Source organism: Diabrotica virgifera, chromosome 5, assembly GCF_917563875.1.
Source record: "Diabrotica virgifera virgifera chromosome 5, PGI_DIABVI_V3a".
In the NCBI taxonomy this organism is placed as follows: Eukaryota; Metazoa; Arthropoda; class Insecta; order Coleoptera; family Chrysomelidae; genus Diabrotica; species Diabrotica virgifera.
Genome location: NC_065447.1, coordinates 35,881,043 through 35,898,603, shown reverse-complemented (window position 1 = coordinate 35,898,603; position 17,561 = coordinate 35,881,043). Strand labels below are relative to the sequence as shown.

At 33.4% G+C, this 17,561-nt stretch overlaps 1 protein-coding gene across 1 annotated transcript in view; it reads left to right on the top strand.

Moving 5' to 3' along the window:
- The first annotated feature begins 1,596 nt into the window (after window positions 1-1,596).
- Window positions 1,597-17,561, top strand: part of LOC126885683 (membrane-associated progesterone receptor component 1-like) — an 85,943-nt gene continuing 69,978 nt past the window's right edge. The window contains exon 1 of the mRNA XM_050652386.1: window positions 1,597-2,055. Within this exon, the coding sequence (XP_050508343.1) occupies window positions 1,755-2,055 (301 nt within the window). The 5' untranslated portion in view covers window positions 1,597-1,754. The remainder of the gene's footprint in view (window positions 2,056-17,561) is intronic.

Genomic DNA, 17,561 nt, shown 5'->3' with positions numbered 1-17,561 from the left:
CCTACCGTAAACAAGGTATCAAAGTCATGCCGTATTGCTTATCCTTGTTTAACTTGGTTTCTATGGACAAACGATTTAATTTTGCGATACCTAGCAGTTTTTGTGAGTAAAAAGAGACCTAGTTATAAAAAGTAATTCGTGAATAATACTTTCTGGCATGTACAAAGATATAATGGAAGAACTATACAGGGTGTCCAGAAACTCTACCGACAAACGAAGACAGAAGATTCTTCAGATAATTTTAAGACAATTTAACCCAATTCGCTTAGTCCGAAAATGCTTCCTAAGGGAGCTAGAGCTCTTTGAAATTGAAGATGGCGTCGTGTAATAAGTTTTTCTTAAATACCTCCAGAACGCCTCTATTTAGAAAAACAAAAATTGGTACGAGTATTTATCTTCTAGAGATAACTCGTATTACATTGATTGCGAATTTCTAGTACCGATCATAGGCGTCCGTTTTGGGTAGGTCAACGGTTATTTTATCGCCCAACTTTTTTGTCTTTACTTTTTAAGCATTTTTGACTGTGAATTATTAAATTGTAAGGTATTCTAGTACTACAAGGTACTCTTGCTTTAAGTCGGTAGGGTACACCGTTTTCTAGAAAAATCGATTTGAAAATTTTTCGTTTTTTGAATTTAAAAAAAATTTTCAAAAAAAAACTATTTAGAAAGACTAAAACTGGTACATTTATTTATATTCCAGAGATAAATCGATTTCATTAATTTCGAATTTCTAGTACCGGTCATAGGCGTCCGTTTTGGGTAGGTCAACAGTTATTTTATTGTATACGTTTTTTGTCTTTAATTTTTAAGCATTTTTGGCACTAGAATATTCAATTATAAGGTATTCGAGTACTAAAAGTTACTCTTGCTTTAAGTTGGTAAAATACATCGTTTCTTTTTGAAAAAATTTTTCAATTTTTTTTTCAAATTTCCAGAACGAAGAACTTTCAAATCGATTTTTCTAGAAAACGGTTCGTCCTACCGACTTAAAACAAGAGTACCTTTTAGTACTAGAATACCTCACGATTTAATAATCCAGTATCAAAAATGCTTAAAAGTTAAAGACAAAAAAGTTATGCGATAAAATAACCGTTGCCCTACCCAAAACGGACGCCTATGACCGGTACTAGAAATTCGCAATGGATGAAATCGATTCATTTCTGGAAAGTAAATATGCATACCAATTTTCGTTTTTCTAAATAGAAGCGTTCTGGAGGTATTTAAGAAAAACTAATTACATGACGCCATCTTCAAAGAGCTCTAGCTCCCTTAGGAAGCATTTTCGGACTAGGTGAATTGGGTTAAATTGTCTTTAAATTTTCTGAGGAATCTCCTGTCTTCGTTTGTCGGTAGAGTTTCTGGACACCCTGTATATGCTTCCTATGAAGACAAGACACATGTAAGATTTCCAGCTCAGCAGACGCACAATCGAATAATGTTTATATTTTGTTCAATCGAATATTACATATTCGATTAAATTCAAACGTTTTTACCCTTTCCTTTAAAGTTTTGATCTGCTTGATTTCGATATCAGCGACAAAATCACAGGTCGTGATTGAGATCTACCGCCCATCTCTAATGTATAGACAAGTAAATATTTTCCTTCAGTCATAACCTGCTGCTGTTGACAAGCTGTCCCAGCTGAAATCCTCAAAATTTTAAAGTTCTAAACTTTATCAAATTGCTGTCACTCCTTTCATCAATCTGTGATTCTGCTTTATCAGCGCAGTAATTTGTAATTTGCTAGTACCATGGATTATTCTACTCCTACACCCGGTCTGTTAACGAACATATTTTTGCAAATAATGCAAAGTCCTTTAAACATTGCCCTCGTGTGTATTATCGGATTTCTAGTGTATAAAATTTTCAAGAGTCGAAATAACGATGTACCCGTGCGAACTACGGTCGTGGAATTACCGAAAATGAAGAAAAGAGACTTTACATTGGAAGAATTAAGGAAATACGATGGTACCCAACCAGATGGAAGAGTTCTTGTAGCTGTTAATGGAAACGTTTTTGATGTTACCAAAGGAAAACGCTTCTACGGTCCAGGTAATCTTCATATTCAATTCATTATAAAAATATTGGTGATGTCATCGAGCTTGAATAGATAGAGGTAATAATTAGCACCCGGTATAATTGTTGTTAATGTGCTAGTGTTCTTTTAATTACATGTATATGAATTTGAACCCATTATTTAAAAGATAATGGTTGATGATGGAAGTAGGCCAACCCACAATAATTTACATTTTGTATGATTGGGTAAGGTTAATAAGATTATTTGTCATCTTTTTAACACTAAACACAGTACCTACCTGTCATATTCATTATCATAACCAATATAATGGAGGAATTTTACTATAAAATCAGATTACAAAGAAAAACCTCATCCTATATGGTGCACCCACTCATCATTCTCTTTGCCTTATCCCTATGAGGGGTCGGCTTCCATAATTGCATTTTTCCACACAATTCTCTCTTGGATCATATCAATATTAATCCCCTTTACCAACTAGCCCACTCACTAAAAAGGAAAATATGCGCAATTAAGTTTGCAGTGAGTCTATACTTACCTGTACTCTCCAGGCAGACATACATTGTGACTTTTGCTTTCAAGTTAGAAGTATGGTCATGACGTCAAAAAAGATGTATGTTTGTATTTTTAAATTGCCATAAACAGGGGCAACTTCTTAGTAAAACTCTAGGAATTCAGTAATAAAAGCTCTCCACATGGTCCTTAGATCACTCATGGTTCTGAATACACTGTTTGCTGTTTGTTTTTTCATAAAATGCTCAATACTATGAAACATCCAAAGAGCGGTCCTACACCACTGATTGAAAATGAAACATGCAGATACTTATTGCCCATATCCATATACTATCGATCTTCCCCATGCAATTATAATTGCTTGTGCTAAAAATCAAAATGATCCTGATTTCGAGACGCTGGGTTGCGCATTCCACATTTTTGCCATAGACACACACTCTTTTAATTGTACCCTGTACCAGGCACACTTAAACCTTCTCGCTTCCTTCTTAGTAAGTAGGCACTTAAAGGTATTCTGATTTCAAAATTCTAAACTAATTGAAAACAGTTATTATAAATCGTGTTAACTCTTTGCGACACAAGATTTTATAGATTTTCTAAACCCTTGTGGTACGGAAACATTCAATTGCACATGTAAAATGACTTCACTTTTCAAGAAACGAGTGATAACCATTTGTTTTTGGCTGATAACTAAACCGTGCGAATTTTACCAATTATTAATGATTATACTTAATCGACTCAGAGGGAATAAATAATACAAACCTCTTGCGTATGCGTAACTTGATAAAAATAGATTAGTAAGGGGTTCATTTTGTGGACAACTGTGCAATATGTAGCAAAAATTAGATGGTTTAAATTTCAATCAGGTATGCCGAAAATAGTTCAATCAAATTTAACAAAACTTTTATTCAAGGTACACAAATCAGAATTGAAGGAAATAACCTCAGAGAAAAGAATAATTCTTAATTTGAAAAGGAAATGCAAATTACTTGAAATTTAACGTTATCATAAATTTATATCATAAATATTCATTAATATCAAGTGGTGATACCAAAAGATAAATGTCACTTGATTTAGAGGCAACTTCAAGAAACCAAAAACTGAATAATATATAACTGAAACAAAGAACAATGTCATAGCTGGAATTAGCCTAACAAAAGAGCTTTGCACACAAATAAGGAGGGATCGTTATTTATAGTTTCCCCATCTTATTGCACAATAATTATACCTGCCCATAGGAAGGTTTAAGATTTTAGAAAACAGGATACATAATGACAACAGCGGGACTCAGGAAACTAACCTTGCCCCCCTTTACTCTCGGAATAATAGAAATTTTTAATTTTGTTTACACAAACCTAATAGTCTATTATTAAAGTGCGGCCTGCACTCAGACCCAAAGTTTCTAGTTTGGCCCTCAATACCTTGTAAGTTGGAAACCCCTAGTATAAATTAACAATTTGAAAAGAGCCCTTTTACATCTTCATGCCTTCAGAACATCTGTCACCTGTGGTAGAAAAATCCAAACATCTCTGCCTACATCCGTAACCCAAGAATCAAACATATACATACACTAAAGGAACCACCCCTGATCAAAAATAACAATCCATGTTCTGGTTTCGAAAGATTTACATTTAACTTTGGGATATATAGAGTATTTGAGTTACTGCTTAAGAATTTCTCCTTGGCTGTTGATTTTTGCCTCTAGATATGTTAAGGCTTATATATAAGGCTTATTCCATGACCATCTCACTTACAATTTATACTCAATTGTTTAAATATGAAATTGAAAAAGTCAATTTTGGATTGTTTATACTGCATTCATAAATAAATTAAAAATAAGCCACCTTTAACCTTATTAATAAACAAGATACTGAATATAATCAATTATGTTTGATCTTGAGGTTTTTTTTTATTTTTTAATGATATATACATTATAGACGATAGTTATTGACCTAGTAATAAATCGTGTAATAAATAGAGAAACCTGTTTTTCTAACAAGTAAATATTAAAAGAAAAAAATTATGGATATGGTTTTTGGACTCATTTTTGTAGATATTTTAGAGTCAACTTATACACATACAGGGTTGAGGGTTGGCTATTCAAAAGAGCCCACCCTGATATTTGGCAATATTTATTGGAAACTTGATGAAAACTTGTGAAATGCTAAGACATTTTTGTTACGAAGGGCACATCTTTTAACGATACAGATATCTGTCATTTGTTAATGTTTTCTTACATAATTAGTTTAACATATCTGCCGGGAGTCAAAAGTCAACACCAGAGGAATAATAATAACAAAAAGTGTACAAATATTGGCATTTTCAGATGATGTTGATATCATAGCTAGAAGTAAAAGAGAAATGATAGAAGCATTTAATGCTATAGAAAGAGCGGCACAAACAGTGGCCTAAATATTAATGAAATAAAAACCAAATACATGAAAGCCGGCAAATCGACAGGCCAAAGAAACCTACAGAATTTGACAATAGGAGACTATAACATCGAAAGCGTAAAAATTTTTACATATCTAGGTTCACTAGGTGCACTAATGGACTCATTAAACATCTAAGATCTAACAACATCACGAGAAAAACCAAATGCAAAATATACAAAACCCTGATAAAACCGGTCCTTATATGTAGATCAGAGATATGGACACTGACGAAAAGCGATGAGAACTTATTAGGTACGTTTGAACGAAAAATCCTTAGACACATATATAAGGGGGTGAAAGAAAATGATGTATGGCGCAGAAGATATAATTTTGAACTATACGCAGCATACAACGAACCCGACGTCATAACATCCATAAAGATCGGACATCTGCGCTTGATGGGCCATGTTGAACAAATGTTGGAGACCGAAACACCAAAACACATAATGAAGTAAACACCAGTAGGGAGAAGGTCAAAGGGAAGACCCAAATTTAGATACATGGAACAAGTGGAACAAGATCTGAAAACACTTGAGATTACCCACTGGAAGAACAAAGCAAGGAACAGAACAGAATGGCGGAAAATCCTAGAACAAGCCAGGACCCAAAGGGTTGTCAAGCTACTGATGATGATGATCTGCCGGGATGTCATCAGGACCAACAGCTTTCCTGTTCTTTGCCAACTTTATAGCATGCAGTATTTCTACCTTTAGTATTTCTGGTCCTTTGCCTTCACCTGATACATACCTGTTGTACTTCTGATTTCTGATCTGATGTCATTAAATAGTTCAATAGTATGTATACCAAATTGTTCAAATTTCTTCTTCATTAATTATCTGTTTCCCTAGTCGACAATTGTATGATGAGTTTTCTTATGATAGAGAGCAGCTATTTCTCTACTGTTTTTTCAGCTATGTTAAAATAATTTTTTTTCAGGGTTTTTAAAGGTATTTGTGGGTCTTGAGAAAATATGGTTTTTTGGTAGGTCAGAGGCGTTTCGCAAATTTTTGAATATCCCAAAGGACTCAAATACTTCAAATTAAGCCTTAATAACCTATTGAAAATTGTTAACCTATTGTTAAATTAACCTATTGAAAAAACCTTAGAATTGTCATCTGTTGTGAAGTCTATAAAATGGGAAAACTTTCCAAAAACTCCTTAAAACCAGTTTTTTGAAATTTTGAAGGTGATGCATCTTACGGAAAAATCTGGAAAAAATCAGAATTATTTTTTTTTGATAAAATACACAAAATAAAATAGATCTGCAGCCATCAAAAAAAAGTTTTTTTTTATTTAGCTAATGCCTCGACAATTAATGGCCATTGGCATGGTAGGTACGGTAAATTTTTGCAGTTAGGTACCTAGTGTCATGTGTAGTGTGTGTGTTGAGTAAGTGTCTTGTTACTTTGCAAAGTCGATGATTGTCTTTGCAAAGAGATGCTAATTGTATCCGAACGTCTGCGGTCCCTCTGGTGAGTACCGATCCCACAAGGACAGAAAACTATTTTCATTTATTAATTTATAATAAACGAAAAATTTCTTACCCTGGTGAGATTCGAACTCATGACCATTTTAACAAGTTATATGTACTTACTTAAGCTTTTTTCGAAAAATAAAAAATATATTTTTATGTTATGTACAGTCGAAAAAATGAAAGAATACCCATGAACGAACATATAAAACACGCTGTATTTTCCTGTCACCGTGTCACAAAGAAAATTGCCCAGCTCAAGTACATGTAATAATAATTATTACATGTACTTGCGCTGGCCAATTTATTGTATGACACGGTGACAGGAAAATACAGCGTGTTTTATATGTTTGTTCATGGGTATTCTTTCATTTTTCCTACTGTACACTCAGCCTAAGGATCTATAAAAAATAGTTAAGTTTTGTAAAAGCTTCTGGCTATGGGTGTGAATTTTTGAAATGTTAAATTGATTGAAACCCACTGAAAAAAAAGATAAAATAAAAAAGAACAAATGACGTTTTTGGGGTTAGGGGGAGTGGGTGGTTGGCTAAAATTGCGCCAAGTCTTATTTTTTAATCACATCCAACGTAAAAAAAAAATGAAAAAAATTTAATTCTGAGAGTGAGAGCATTTTGTCTATCTTAACGGGGGTACCCTTTGTTCACTTATTGATAAAAAACAAAACAAAGAAGACATCTTCTTCTTTAAGTAATGTGCCCAAATTTAAGCGTGGGTAGCTTCCATGACAATTTGCTGATATCCTTCTCTAACTTGCACGGCATATTATAATAGTTGATCTGCTGATACGCCATTATATTGACGAAGGTTTTGGAGCCATGAATATCTCTTAACAGCATCCTGTATCTGCTACCTCTCATTATATGTGCGTGTATGTTTACTACTAGCACGTACTGTACGAAACAAGTAATAAAATCAAAAACAAGCAATAAACACTAATTACAATACCTACTAATGAGCTTTTATGCCTTTTAATAGCTTCTATTGAGAGAAAGTGGAATTTCTCCATAACCGCAATACAATACACAAATTCAAATTAAGTTGGTAAATATTTCAAACGAAAACAAAGGAGATATATAGGTAATAACAAATAAAAGGTAAAAACTTACAATCAGGACATCAACGACGAAGTCAACACTATTTCGCGTGTGTACATATTCGAGTTCTGAAGGCATCTCATTCCTTATATCACAGGGACGAATTTTTGGATTTCAAGTGGTAAGCATCCAATCCTCTTCTTTGCGACACATGTGAATTTCGATAACATGCTAGCAAGGAACAACACAGGCGTCGACAAGGGTAAAAAAGGGATATGATTTCGAACTATTTAAACAACCAAATCAATTTTATGAGAATTCCAACAGTCCGAATTCAAGTTTTCTCTTTTTATCATCTTGATTAAGTCACCTTCTCCTTGACCTACCCTGTTTAAGACTTCTCTGTTTGAAATGCGTTGAACCCATAGAACCCATTGAAAAGAGTCATAGTTTGCTATAAATAATAATTACCGATATGTAAAGATAACCTTAGGTAAACTGTTAATTGCACCATAGATATTGTTCACACTACATGGTAGAAATCTAAAATCAAAATCCCCAAATGGGAATCGTGGAAGTTAATGGGTAAAGTATCTGTACTTTCGATAATAACGAAAGTTGTTTAAAGAGAAGATATTTAGAATTAAAAATAACTTTAAAATATTCAATATTGTTTATTTACATAAAAAATATTTTCTTCGACATTGTCTCTGCGATAACGTAGAACATTTAAATTTGCACATTAATGTCATAGATTTAATAATTCTAAAAAGTAAATGATTCTTAGTAAACTTTTATGTAAAAATATACTGTTATCAAAGAAATTATCTCTTAATTTTTATTATGCACTGATAACTTTTAAATTGCTTAATCATCAGTTTGTAAAGTTGTAATGATGCATTTAAATGAATGACAAACCAATTTAGTCTGTTATAAAAAATTACAAATGAACAATTTTATTATCCCCAATTTACTCTAACGCGTCCACCAATCCTCCATCTCTGTTTATACTACATCTAATCGTTCTATTACAAGATTACGGTTCCAAGATTGCGGCTTTAATTTTAAATATTTAATCTTTAATTTATTTTTTAATATTTATGTAATATAATAAAGAATGGCGGTACAGAATGTTAGTATGGGGAAATTACTTTATAACTAAATAAAATATTGCAAAAAGGAGCCTGTACCGCCATTAAGAAGAACAAGAAACTGTTTTCTTCAAATAAATTTTTTTATCCCATGCCTAGATTTTGTGTCACATTGGAACTACTAAAGATCGATTTTCTATAACAAGAAATCGAACGTGACTGACTTGGCAACATTTAGCGCGCCTATGCGTATAATACTTATTGTTTTTGATAATATAATGTCACTGTCAGTGTCGTGTTGCCGACGCACTGTTGCCCCACTGCTGAAAGTTCGCAGAAATTTCGAAAAACAAAAATATTGATAAAGCACTACTGTTTACTCTTAAGACATTTTTTATTATCACACTGGGAGTTATTCTATGAACCGTTTCGGTTATTATTCTCTCTAATTGATCAACATCTGCAAGTGGAAGTTGAAGATTGAAGATATACCTACCTTTTGTTTGAAGTATTACCCCCAGAAAAAAAAGTGGGTTTAGATCTAGACGCCAAGGAGTTTCAAAGAAATGATAAAAAACTCTGCCATTGAAAATATTTTCAATGTATAAACAGGTTAAGGGATACTGGAGCAGCCAATGGGCTATATGATTCTGCAATAAGAATTTTTTCCAATAGTTTTGCTATTTGTTATTGTCATGTCACAAGTTTTCTTATGTTATGTCTCATGACGTCATATGCTCGGTGAATGAGGAATTTATGGGGAATACAGTCTCTCGGGTGGCGAGCCCCTTTTTAAAGCCAGATTGTGTGTTCCTTATGTTTTCATCTATCTTTTTGAATACCCGTGTTTTTATAATGCTAAAAGGAAACCTTTTTTGGCGCAGTTCATCAGGACTCATTATTCTATGGCCAAAGCACTTATTTGCGTTCGTTGTTATAGGAATCGGAATCAACGTTGACAGCAGCCCATCATTTGGGATTTGTCCACTTATGTACATTTTATTGAAGAGGGCGGTCACCAGTTTTATTTGATTTATGTCCAGTAGTTTAAGAATTTCTGTCTGTATCTGGTTTGATCCGAGAGCTTTGTTGTACTTAAGTCTGTTATCAAGTGTGCAATGAAACTTTACATTTTCTTATAATGCTGCTTCAAATCCTTTGAAAAATTGGCGAAGCTATTTTCAAACCAAACGGTAGGTAAGCCAATTGGAAATGTTCGAAATCCATTGGAATTGGTCTGCCTCTCTTGCAAATGCTTTTGTTTCTGTTGTATCTTCATGGAAATGGACCAAATTAACAATTCAACATCTAAAACAGAAAAATACTTGCAGTTTTTAGTTTTACGGTGCATTCCTTTTTCTTTACCATTTCTTTCCTTTTATTGCTAGGGTTACCGGAACGGTAACGCCTACGCCGAACAAATAGTGGGAGGATATCAGTGCGGTTTCCGTCCTAATAAATCAACAACGGACCAGATATTTACAGTGAGGCAGATCCTTGAAAAAACCCTAGAGTTCGGCGTCGACACCCACCACATATTCGTTGACTTCAAAGCCGCATATATGACTCCGTTAATAGAAATAAACTTCTACTTGCTATGGTAGAATTTCGAATACCGTTTCATCTTGTCCAATTGGATGGACTATCGTGTCTCTTATTTAACCTGGCATTAGAAAAAATAATTCGAGAGTCCCAGATTACTACGAATGGTATTATCTTTAACAAATTAGTACAAATTGTCGGATACGCAGATGACATAGACAGCATAGGTAGGTCCACAGAATCTCTCACTAAAGCATTTCGGTCGTTAAGAGCATCTGCACAGAGAATGGGACTAAATATAAATGTTCAAAAGACCAAATATATGTGTTTCACTAGGTCAAGCAACCCGACACCTATAAGAATAATAATTGATGACCTAGAACTGGAAGGTATCGACACCTTCATATACTTAGGCTCGCTGCTAAGGATAACAATGTCAGATAACAATGTCAGTGAAGAAATTAAGAGAAGAATAAGCTCGTTAATAAGTGTTACTATGGCTTAAGAAAACAGATGGTCTCAAAAATCCCAAGAAAAATTAAACTGACTGTATACAAAACACTAATAAGACCAGTGCTAACATATGGTTCAGAAACTTAGTCACTTACACAGAATGACCAAGAACTGCTCAAACGTTTTGAGCGAAAAATACTAAGACGAATATATGGAGGCATAAAAGAACAAGGTTTGTGGCGCAGGCGTTACAACTTCGAGTTGTATAGAAGTTTTGGAGAACCTGACGTTGTAAAATTCATTAAGGTAGCACGCCTTAGATGGATAGGTCATGTAATCAGACGAGAGGAAGATGCCATAGTCAGAAAAGTTTTTGACCGAAGAGGGCCGATAGAACAACGAACAAGAGGAAGACCGAGACTTAGGTACCAAGATAACATAGAAACTGATTTAAAATCTATTGGAATTAGAGCATGGAGAAGAGTTACCAGAGACAGGGGCGAATGGAGGATTGTTCTGAAGAAGGCTTTAGCTCATAAAGAGCTGTAACGCCACTGATGATGATGATGATGATGATGACTGGAACGGTAAATGGGCTATGGCTATATGATTGGCTCTAATCAGAAATTTTCTCCAATAGCTTTGCTATTTGTCTCGTATTTCTTTTTGTCATCTATTGCATGTATATGTTACCGGCCAAACCCGATTTCAGGACAAACTAGTTTGGCCTAGGCCAAACTAGTTTGTCCTAGCGCGCATAGGCCAAACTAGTTTATCCTAGGCCAAACTAGTTTATCCTGATATAAATACACACACTTCAGGCCAAACTAGTTTATCCTGAAGTGTATGTTTTTATATCAGGATAAACTAGTTTAGCCTAGTCTAAACCAATTTAATATAGTCGAAAGTAATTGACTACAGATTGGTTGCTGATTTAAACGTAAGTTTAGAAAACACTATGAAGAGTTGTAAGAACTTTTAAGTATTTAGGATAAATGATAAACCGAGATGGCACTTGTATGAAAGATACAGAAATGAAAATAGTACGGGGAAAACAAGCCACGAAAGCACTCCATGGAGTGTTACGGAAGAACACTCTAACTAAAGAAAACAATAAAGGATTTTTCAGGGCGTAGTGCTGGATATTACCCTACAAGAGCGGAGGACTGGCCAGTGACAACAATAATACGAAATAAAATAAGAACAGTTGAATTGAAGTTTATGAGAAGGTGTCTACAAATCACCAGGTAGGATAGAATAAGAGCAGAGGAAATACAAAACAGAATAGAAGTAGAATGCTCAATTACAAAAAAGTTGTGGTAGTAAAAGTAGAGCCCTGAAATGGTACGGGCATGTACAAAGAATGCCGGAGCACAGGTGGCCGAAAATATTACTGGACTGGGACCCGCGGGGAGGAAAACGGAGAGGAAGACCTGCTGTGAGATGGAAAACTTACATAGGAAATGCTGTGATAGATAGAGACCTCAGAGATGACGACTGGGAGAATAGTGCTATGGAAGACGAAAACGGAAAATTCATAATGGGAAAAGCCAAGAAGAAGAAAGTAATTCAGCGAACTAGTACGGCTTAATATAAATAATAAATTGAGTAAAATACTTTGTTCTTGGAAAAATATTCATTTTTATTAAAATTATAATTATTCGTAACAAACAATAATAATAACATTAGCCTGTATCAATGGACACGCGCCAACTCGTAACTTCTAATGACAACAATTTTCAAATCAAAATGTACACCGGCCAATTCGTAACTTTTCTATTACCTGACCTGCCAACTCGAAACTTTTTTCAGGTGAATTCGAAACCATTGATTAAATCCAATACCTTAAATCTAAACCGAATGTTTCTTGGTTTGCTTAAAAACATTATATTTGTAAAAAAAAATTTTGATTTAATTTACTCTGTGTGGAGTATGAAGGGAACCATTCTCGTTGGAACTTTACCGCGCTGAGCAGATGGGACGTGAATTGTAAATTGTAGAATTCCCTCATCTTCCTTAGTCTCAGTATCCGTATGGCTTGCAAATTGTAGAAGCCTCGGAGGTGTAACCAGAGAAGGTTCCCATTGTTTTCATTCTGGTGGGATGTAGAATAGCATTATGTTGTTTTATATGCCATTAGAGTGAAAACTTAGCCTTTTTTAGATGTTTAGCAATGATAAATTATTTAAATCCATCTAATAATTTAAAAGCAAAGATATTTTCCATATGTTTATTTCAAGTCTAAAAGATTATACCTTTATTTAGTTACGAATTCACCGGTAGTTGATTGGTTACCGAAAAATTAACTGAGGGCCAGAGTTACCAATTGGCCTGTAATTAGGATGGGGGATTAAAATAGTTACGAATTCACCGGGACCCGTATCAATATCTTCATTCGATGTATCATATGATTCAAAAGGTATATCGATGTATAATTTTTTTTACCGTCCCTGTTGGGACGTGATTTGGGAATTTCCCGCATGTAAAAGTCCTCATTAATCACGTGAGGTTTTTTTGGCATTTTTTAACCCCCCTCCCCCTCGGTGAAAAATTGTGATGTTTAAGATCCCATATATCACTTCTGAGATACTACGTGTTCTCCGTGTTGTTCTATGGGTTGGAGGCTTGGACATTAAAGAAGGATGTTTCGGACAGATTAGAAGCCTTCGAGTTATGGGCCTACAGAAGAATATAAGAATAAGTTGGGTGGATAGAGTCACGAATATCGAGGTGTTGAGAAGGAATGGGAAAAGATAAAGAGGTTTTAAATACAATTAAAGTCAGAAAACTGCAATATCTGGGACATGTTATGAGGGGCGAACGTTATAACTTGTTACAATTAATAATACAAGGAAGAATACAGGGTAGAAGGAGTCGCGGAAGAAGACGCATCTCCTGCTTAAACAATTTGAGAGCTTGGTTTAATTGCACTTCTGCTGAACTCTTTAGAGCAGCGGTATCGAAAGTACGAATTGCCGTGATGGTTGCCAACCTTCTTAGAGGAGATGACACATGAAGAAGAAGATATCACGTGTATTGTGTGACATTTCGTGATTTTTTATATACCCCTCCCCCCCTTTCGAGCCTCACGTGATTAATGTACGGCCCCTTATATGTTCGCTAAATTACTTTCGACCCGGCTAAATTGGTTTAGACTAGGCCGTACTAGTTTATCCTGAAGTGTGGGTGTTTATTATATCAGGATAAACTAGTTTGGCCTAGGCCAAACTAGTTTGGCCTGAAGTGTGCGTCTTTATACTAGTCTAGCCATACTAGTTTATCCTAACGTGTTTAGGACAAACCAGTTTGGCCTAGGCCAAACTAGTTTGTCCTGAAATCGGGTTTGGCCGGTAACATATTAGTCGAGGAAATGAAGCATTTTGGCTCGCAATTTTTTCGTCCAGCATGGATTTACTTGAAATTTTCACAGAAGGTAGGAAATAGTCCAAGGATCATTTTCTATATCATGCTGCTGTACGCTAAAACCTTGGAGGTAGTTGCCACCCCATCTCGGGGGTGGGATATTTTTAATACATTTTAACCACGTAAATCGATGTAAAAAGTAATTTTAAGAAAAAAACGTTTGTTACATTTTCTTCGTGAAACTAATATTTTTCGAGTTATTCGTGGTTGAAAGTAACAGTTTTTCGACGGAAAAATCGACTTTTTTAGAGGGTTTTTTGAGAATAACTCGAAAAATATGCATTTAATAAAAAAAACTGTAGATATCAAAATTGTATCTTTTAGTAACACAAACGAAACTGTTTCTCTGTAATATGTTTACGACCAATACAAACCGAGATACGGCATGTTAAAAGTTAGCTTTTTCGTCAAATGCATAATTTGAAATAATCAAAGCCAAATAACGGGAAAACTTTGCATTTTTCCACGAAAACTTACATGATGTTTTTTCAAGCATACAATAAGATCTTTAAAAAAAAATAATAAAAAGTTTCTAGCATAAAAATTGAGCAACTTATGATCAAAAAAAGTCGGTACCTGTTTTTCTCTACGAAAAAAACAGTGAAAACAACCCCCTAACTACTCTTGTAACTAAAAATTGGTCTTCGCCTTTCTGTAATTCCTTTTATATTTATATTATCAATACACCCAAGAAGTTTGACCTATTTAAAAGGCCTAATTTTTTGCAATTTTGCATTTTTTATCATGTCCTTTAAAATATCTCCAAAAATACTGGAGATACGAAAAAAATGATGGACTACTAAATTGTAGCTTTTTTAATAACTAAAATTTACTTGTGCATAGATTTTCATTACAGTGAAAAGTTAGCGAGATATAGCTGTTTAAAACATCTATTTACGAGCAAACATCCCCTTATTCGAGCCCTTTAAACCCACTTCAATTAAAAATTAAGGGATCTTACGGAATTTAATTTACACAGTCTTATTACTCTTCAAAAGTACTACAAAACTATTATTGAAAAAACTTTTTATCGCCAAAAATGAAGGAGCTATGTTTATAAAACTAATTTTTTTTTTTCGAAAAATTCGAATAGTCCCCTTATAGAGCATTTTCAATGTACCTATATAATACCACCGAGCCGGTTCGTATACTGGATGACTAAAAAACTATTTGTATATGTATTTTTATATATTTGTAAATTCGTATTTTTGTGTAAATAAATGTTTTTGTAATTCTTTTTTTCTACTTTTTTTTCTGTATAGATCTATTAAATTGTCTACTTATAAAAATTGCAATGTTATTAAGGATGGTTTTTAAGGGTTGAAATATTATGATATTATATTCTAAAGCATAAAACAATCATTATTTAACCAGTCAAACCAAATTTTACCTATATTAAAGTTTACAATGTTTTTATAAATTTTTTGATAATAAGGGTAGTTTACACCCCTAAAAATAATCAACGCCCTTGAGCATGATATAGAATATGAAGTACAGGGTGAGATGATCCTAACCCCAAATTTTTATGTAAATTGATGCAAGCCGAAATTATTCTTTTAGGATAAGTAAACTTTTCATATATAGCTTCAACAAGGGTGGTTTTAAGGGTTGAAATATTGTGATATTATAACTTAAAGCACAAAACAATCATTATGTAACTAATAAGAAGCAAATGTTGACCATATTAAAGTTTAAAATGTTATTTTATAATTTTTTACAATTAGGGGTGGTTTTTACCCTTAAAAAACCAAAAGCGTACAACGGCTCAATATAGAAAATGAACTAGAGGGTGAAATGAGCCTAATCCCAAATTTTTGTACAAATCGACGCTGGACGAGAAAATTGCGATGTTTTGCCATTTTTCCAGCTTCATTTCCTCGACTATATATAACATCTTTATGGAAGTTTGTAAAAGTCCTTATCTGCCATTAAATCAATACGAACCTCATAGTCTTGTACATTTACTACATCGTATAATTTATCTTTAGCAAATACTGATTTATAAATAACTTATCAGTTTCCGATTGTTGATTTAAATCTAAACTATTCATTGAAATGATATTCATATTCATCGTATTTTTAGACTTTGAATTATTAGAAACCTCCACATTTCGGAGGTTTTATTTTTTTCCTTGTCATCTACCAACTTAAGATTTGGACATTTTCTATAATTTTTATTGAAGTGTTTTTATTTTCTTTTTAATATGCTATCCTGATGTCCTTTTGCTGTAACTGTTTTTATTGAAAAACTTGGGTTCTGCTTTTGAAATTTGTTTTATTCAATCCATTAGATTGTGATTCTAGTTCTGGTTCATAGTTTGAAATGAGTTGGTTGTTGGTTATTTCAATTCTTTTTTCAAAGCAAGAAATTTCTAGTTTTTTCTAATAATAAATTATTTATCTAATACAATAGCGTACCCAGAGCCGTGCGGTACATCTTTTCAATATGATGCAAGTCTTCGAAATGCCGCCCCTAGATAAAATTACACAAAATGAACGAAAACTTTTATTTTAAAAGCAAAACACACTTTAAATTAAATTAAATATGTATTAACATTAAATAACATTTATGAAAATTATAATTTTATCCTTCTGCTTTTAATTTTGGCAAACTCGTCAATTGGATTGGTGTAGTCTAAAGTAGCAGCTAGTGAGGACTCTGTTGAAATAAGTGCTAATTTTTTAGTTTTGTTTATCTTATGGAGCTTCGTAAATAGTTTTTAATCATTTTTAATTTTGAAAAACTTCTTTCCTCAAGCTACCGAGACAGAGAGTGTTAATAAAATTCTTAGGGCCGGAACTTTCTGCACATCGCATGACAAAATTCCTCTAACCGGGATTTAATCGGGACAGATAAGACCTCCCCTTAATGATACAACTATATTTATGTATAAAGAAATTAGGTTATTTTGGCCCAAATAGTTCAAAACCTCTAAAGCTTTCACGGAGTATGGTATCATTTGGGATAAATCATGCAATAATTCTTCTAGAAAATCATTTGCCTCTATATCCGATTCTTTTTCTATGTAAAGTATTGAATGAATATTTTTCTAGTATTTTTCTAGTATTTTATCATCTTTCTTTTTTCCCTTTTCTTATATTTCCCTCAATTTAAAAACATATAAAAATTTAAAATTTTTATTATGACTTTCTAAAAGCGAAAATCGATCAATCAAAGAATTAAAGACAATGTCTAAAATTTCTATAAAAAAATTTATTTTAAATTTATCTTTCTCTGTTGAGAGCTGATCCACAGATCAAATTGACGAATTTTTCTCTTGCCTCAATATTCATTTTCAGCAGGAAATTCGGAACTTATTTACAAGATTTTCTGCAATTTTATTATCAGTAATTTTCATTTGGTCATAGCCAAATTGTCAGTAAATTTTCATATTTTCCATAGTTTTTGACAACATTTTTACAAAATCTGACAAATTTATAGTTACATGTTGCAACATCTTCGAGACTGAATTTATATGAAATAAAATATCATGCCATGAACTACACCGCATATAAATTTATAATTGTTAATATTTTTTA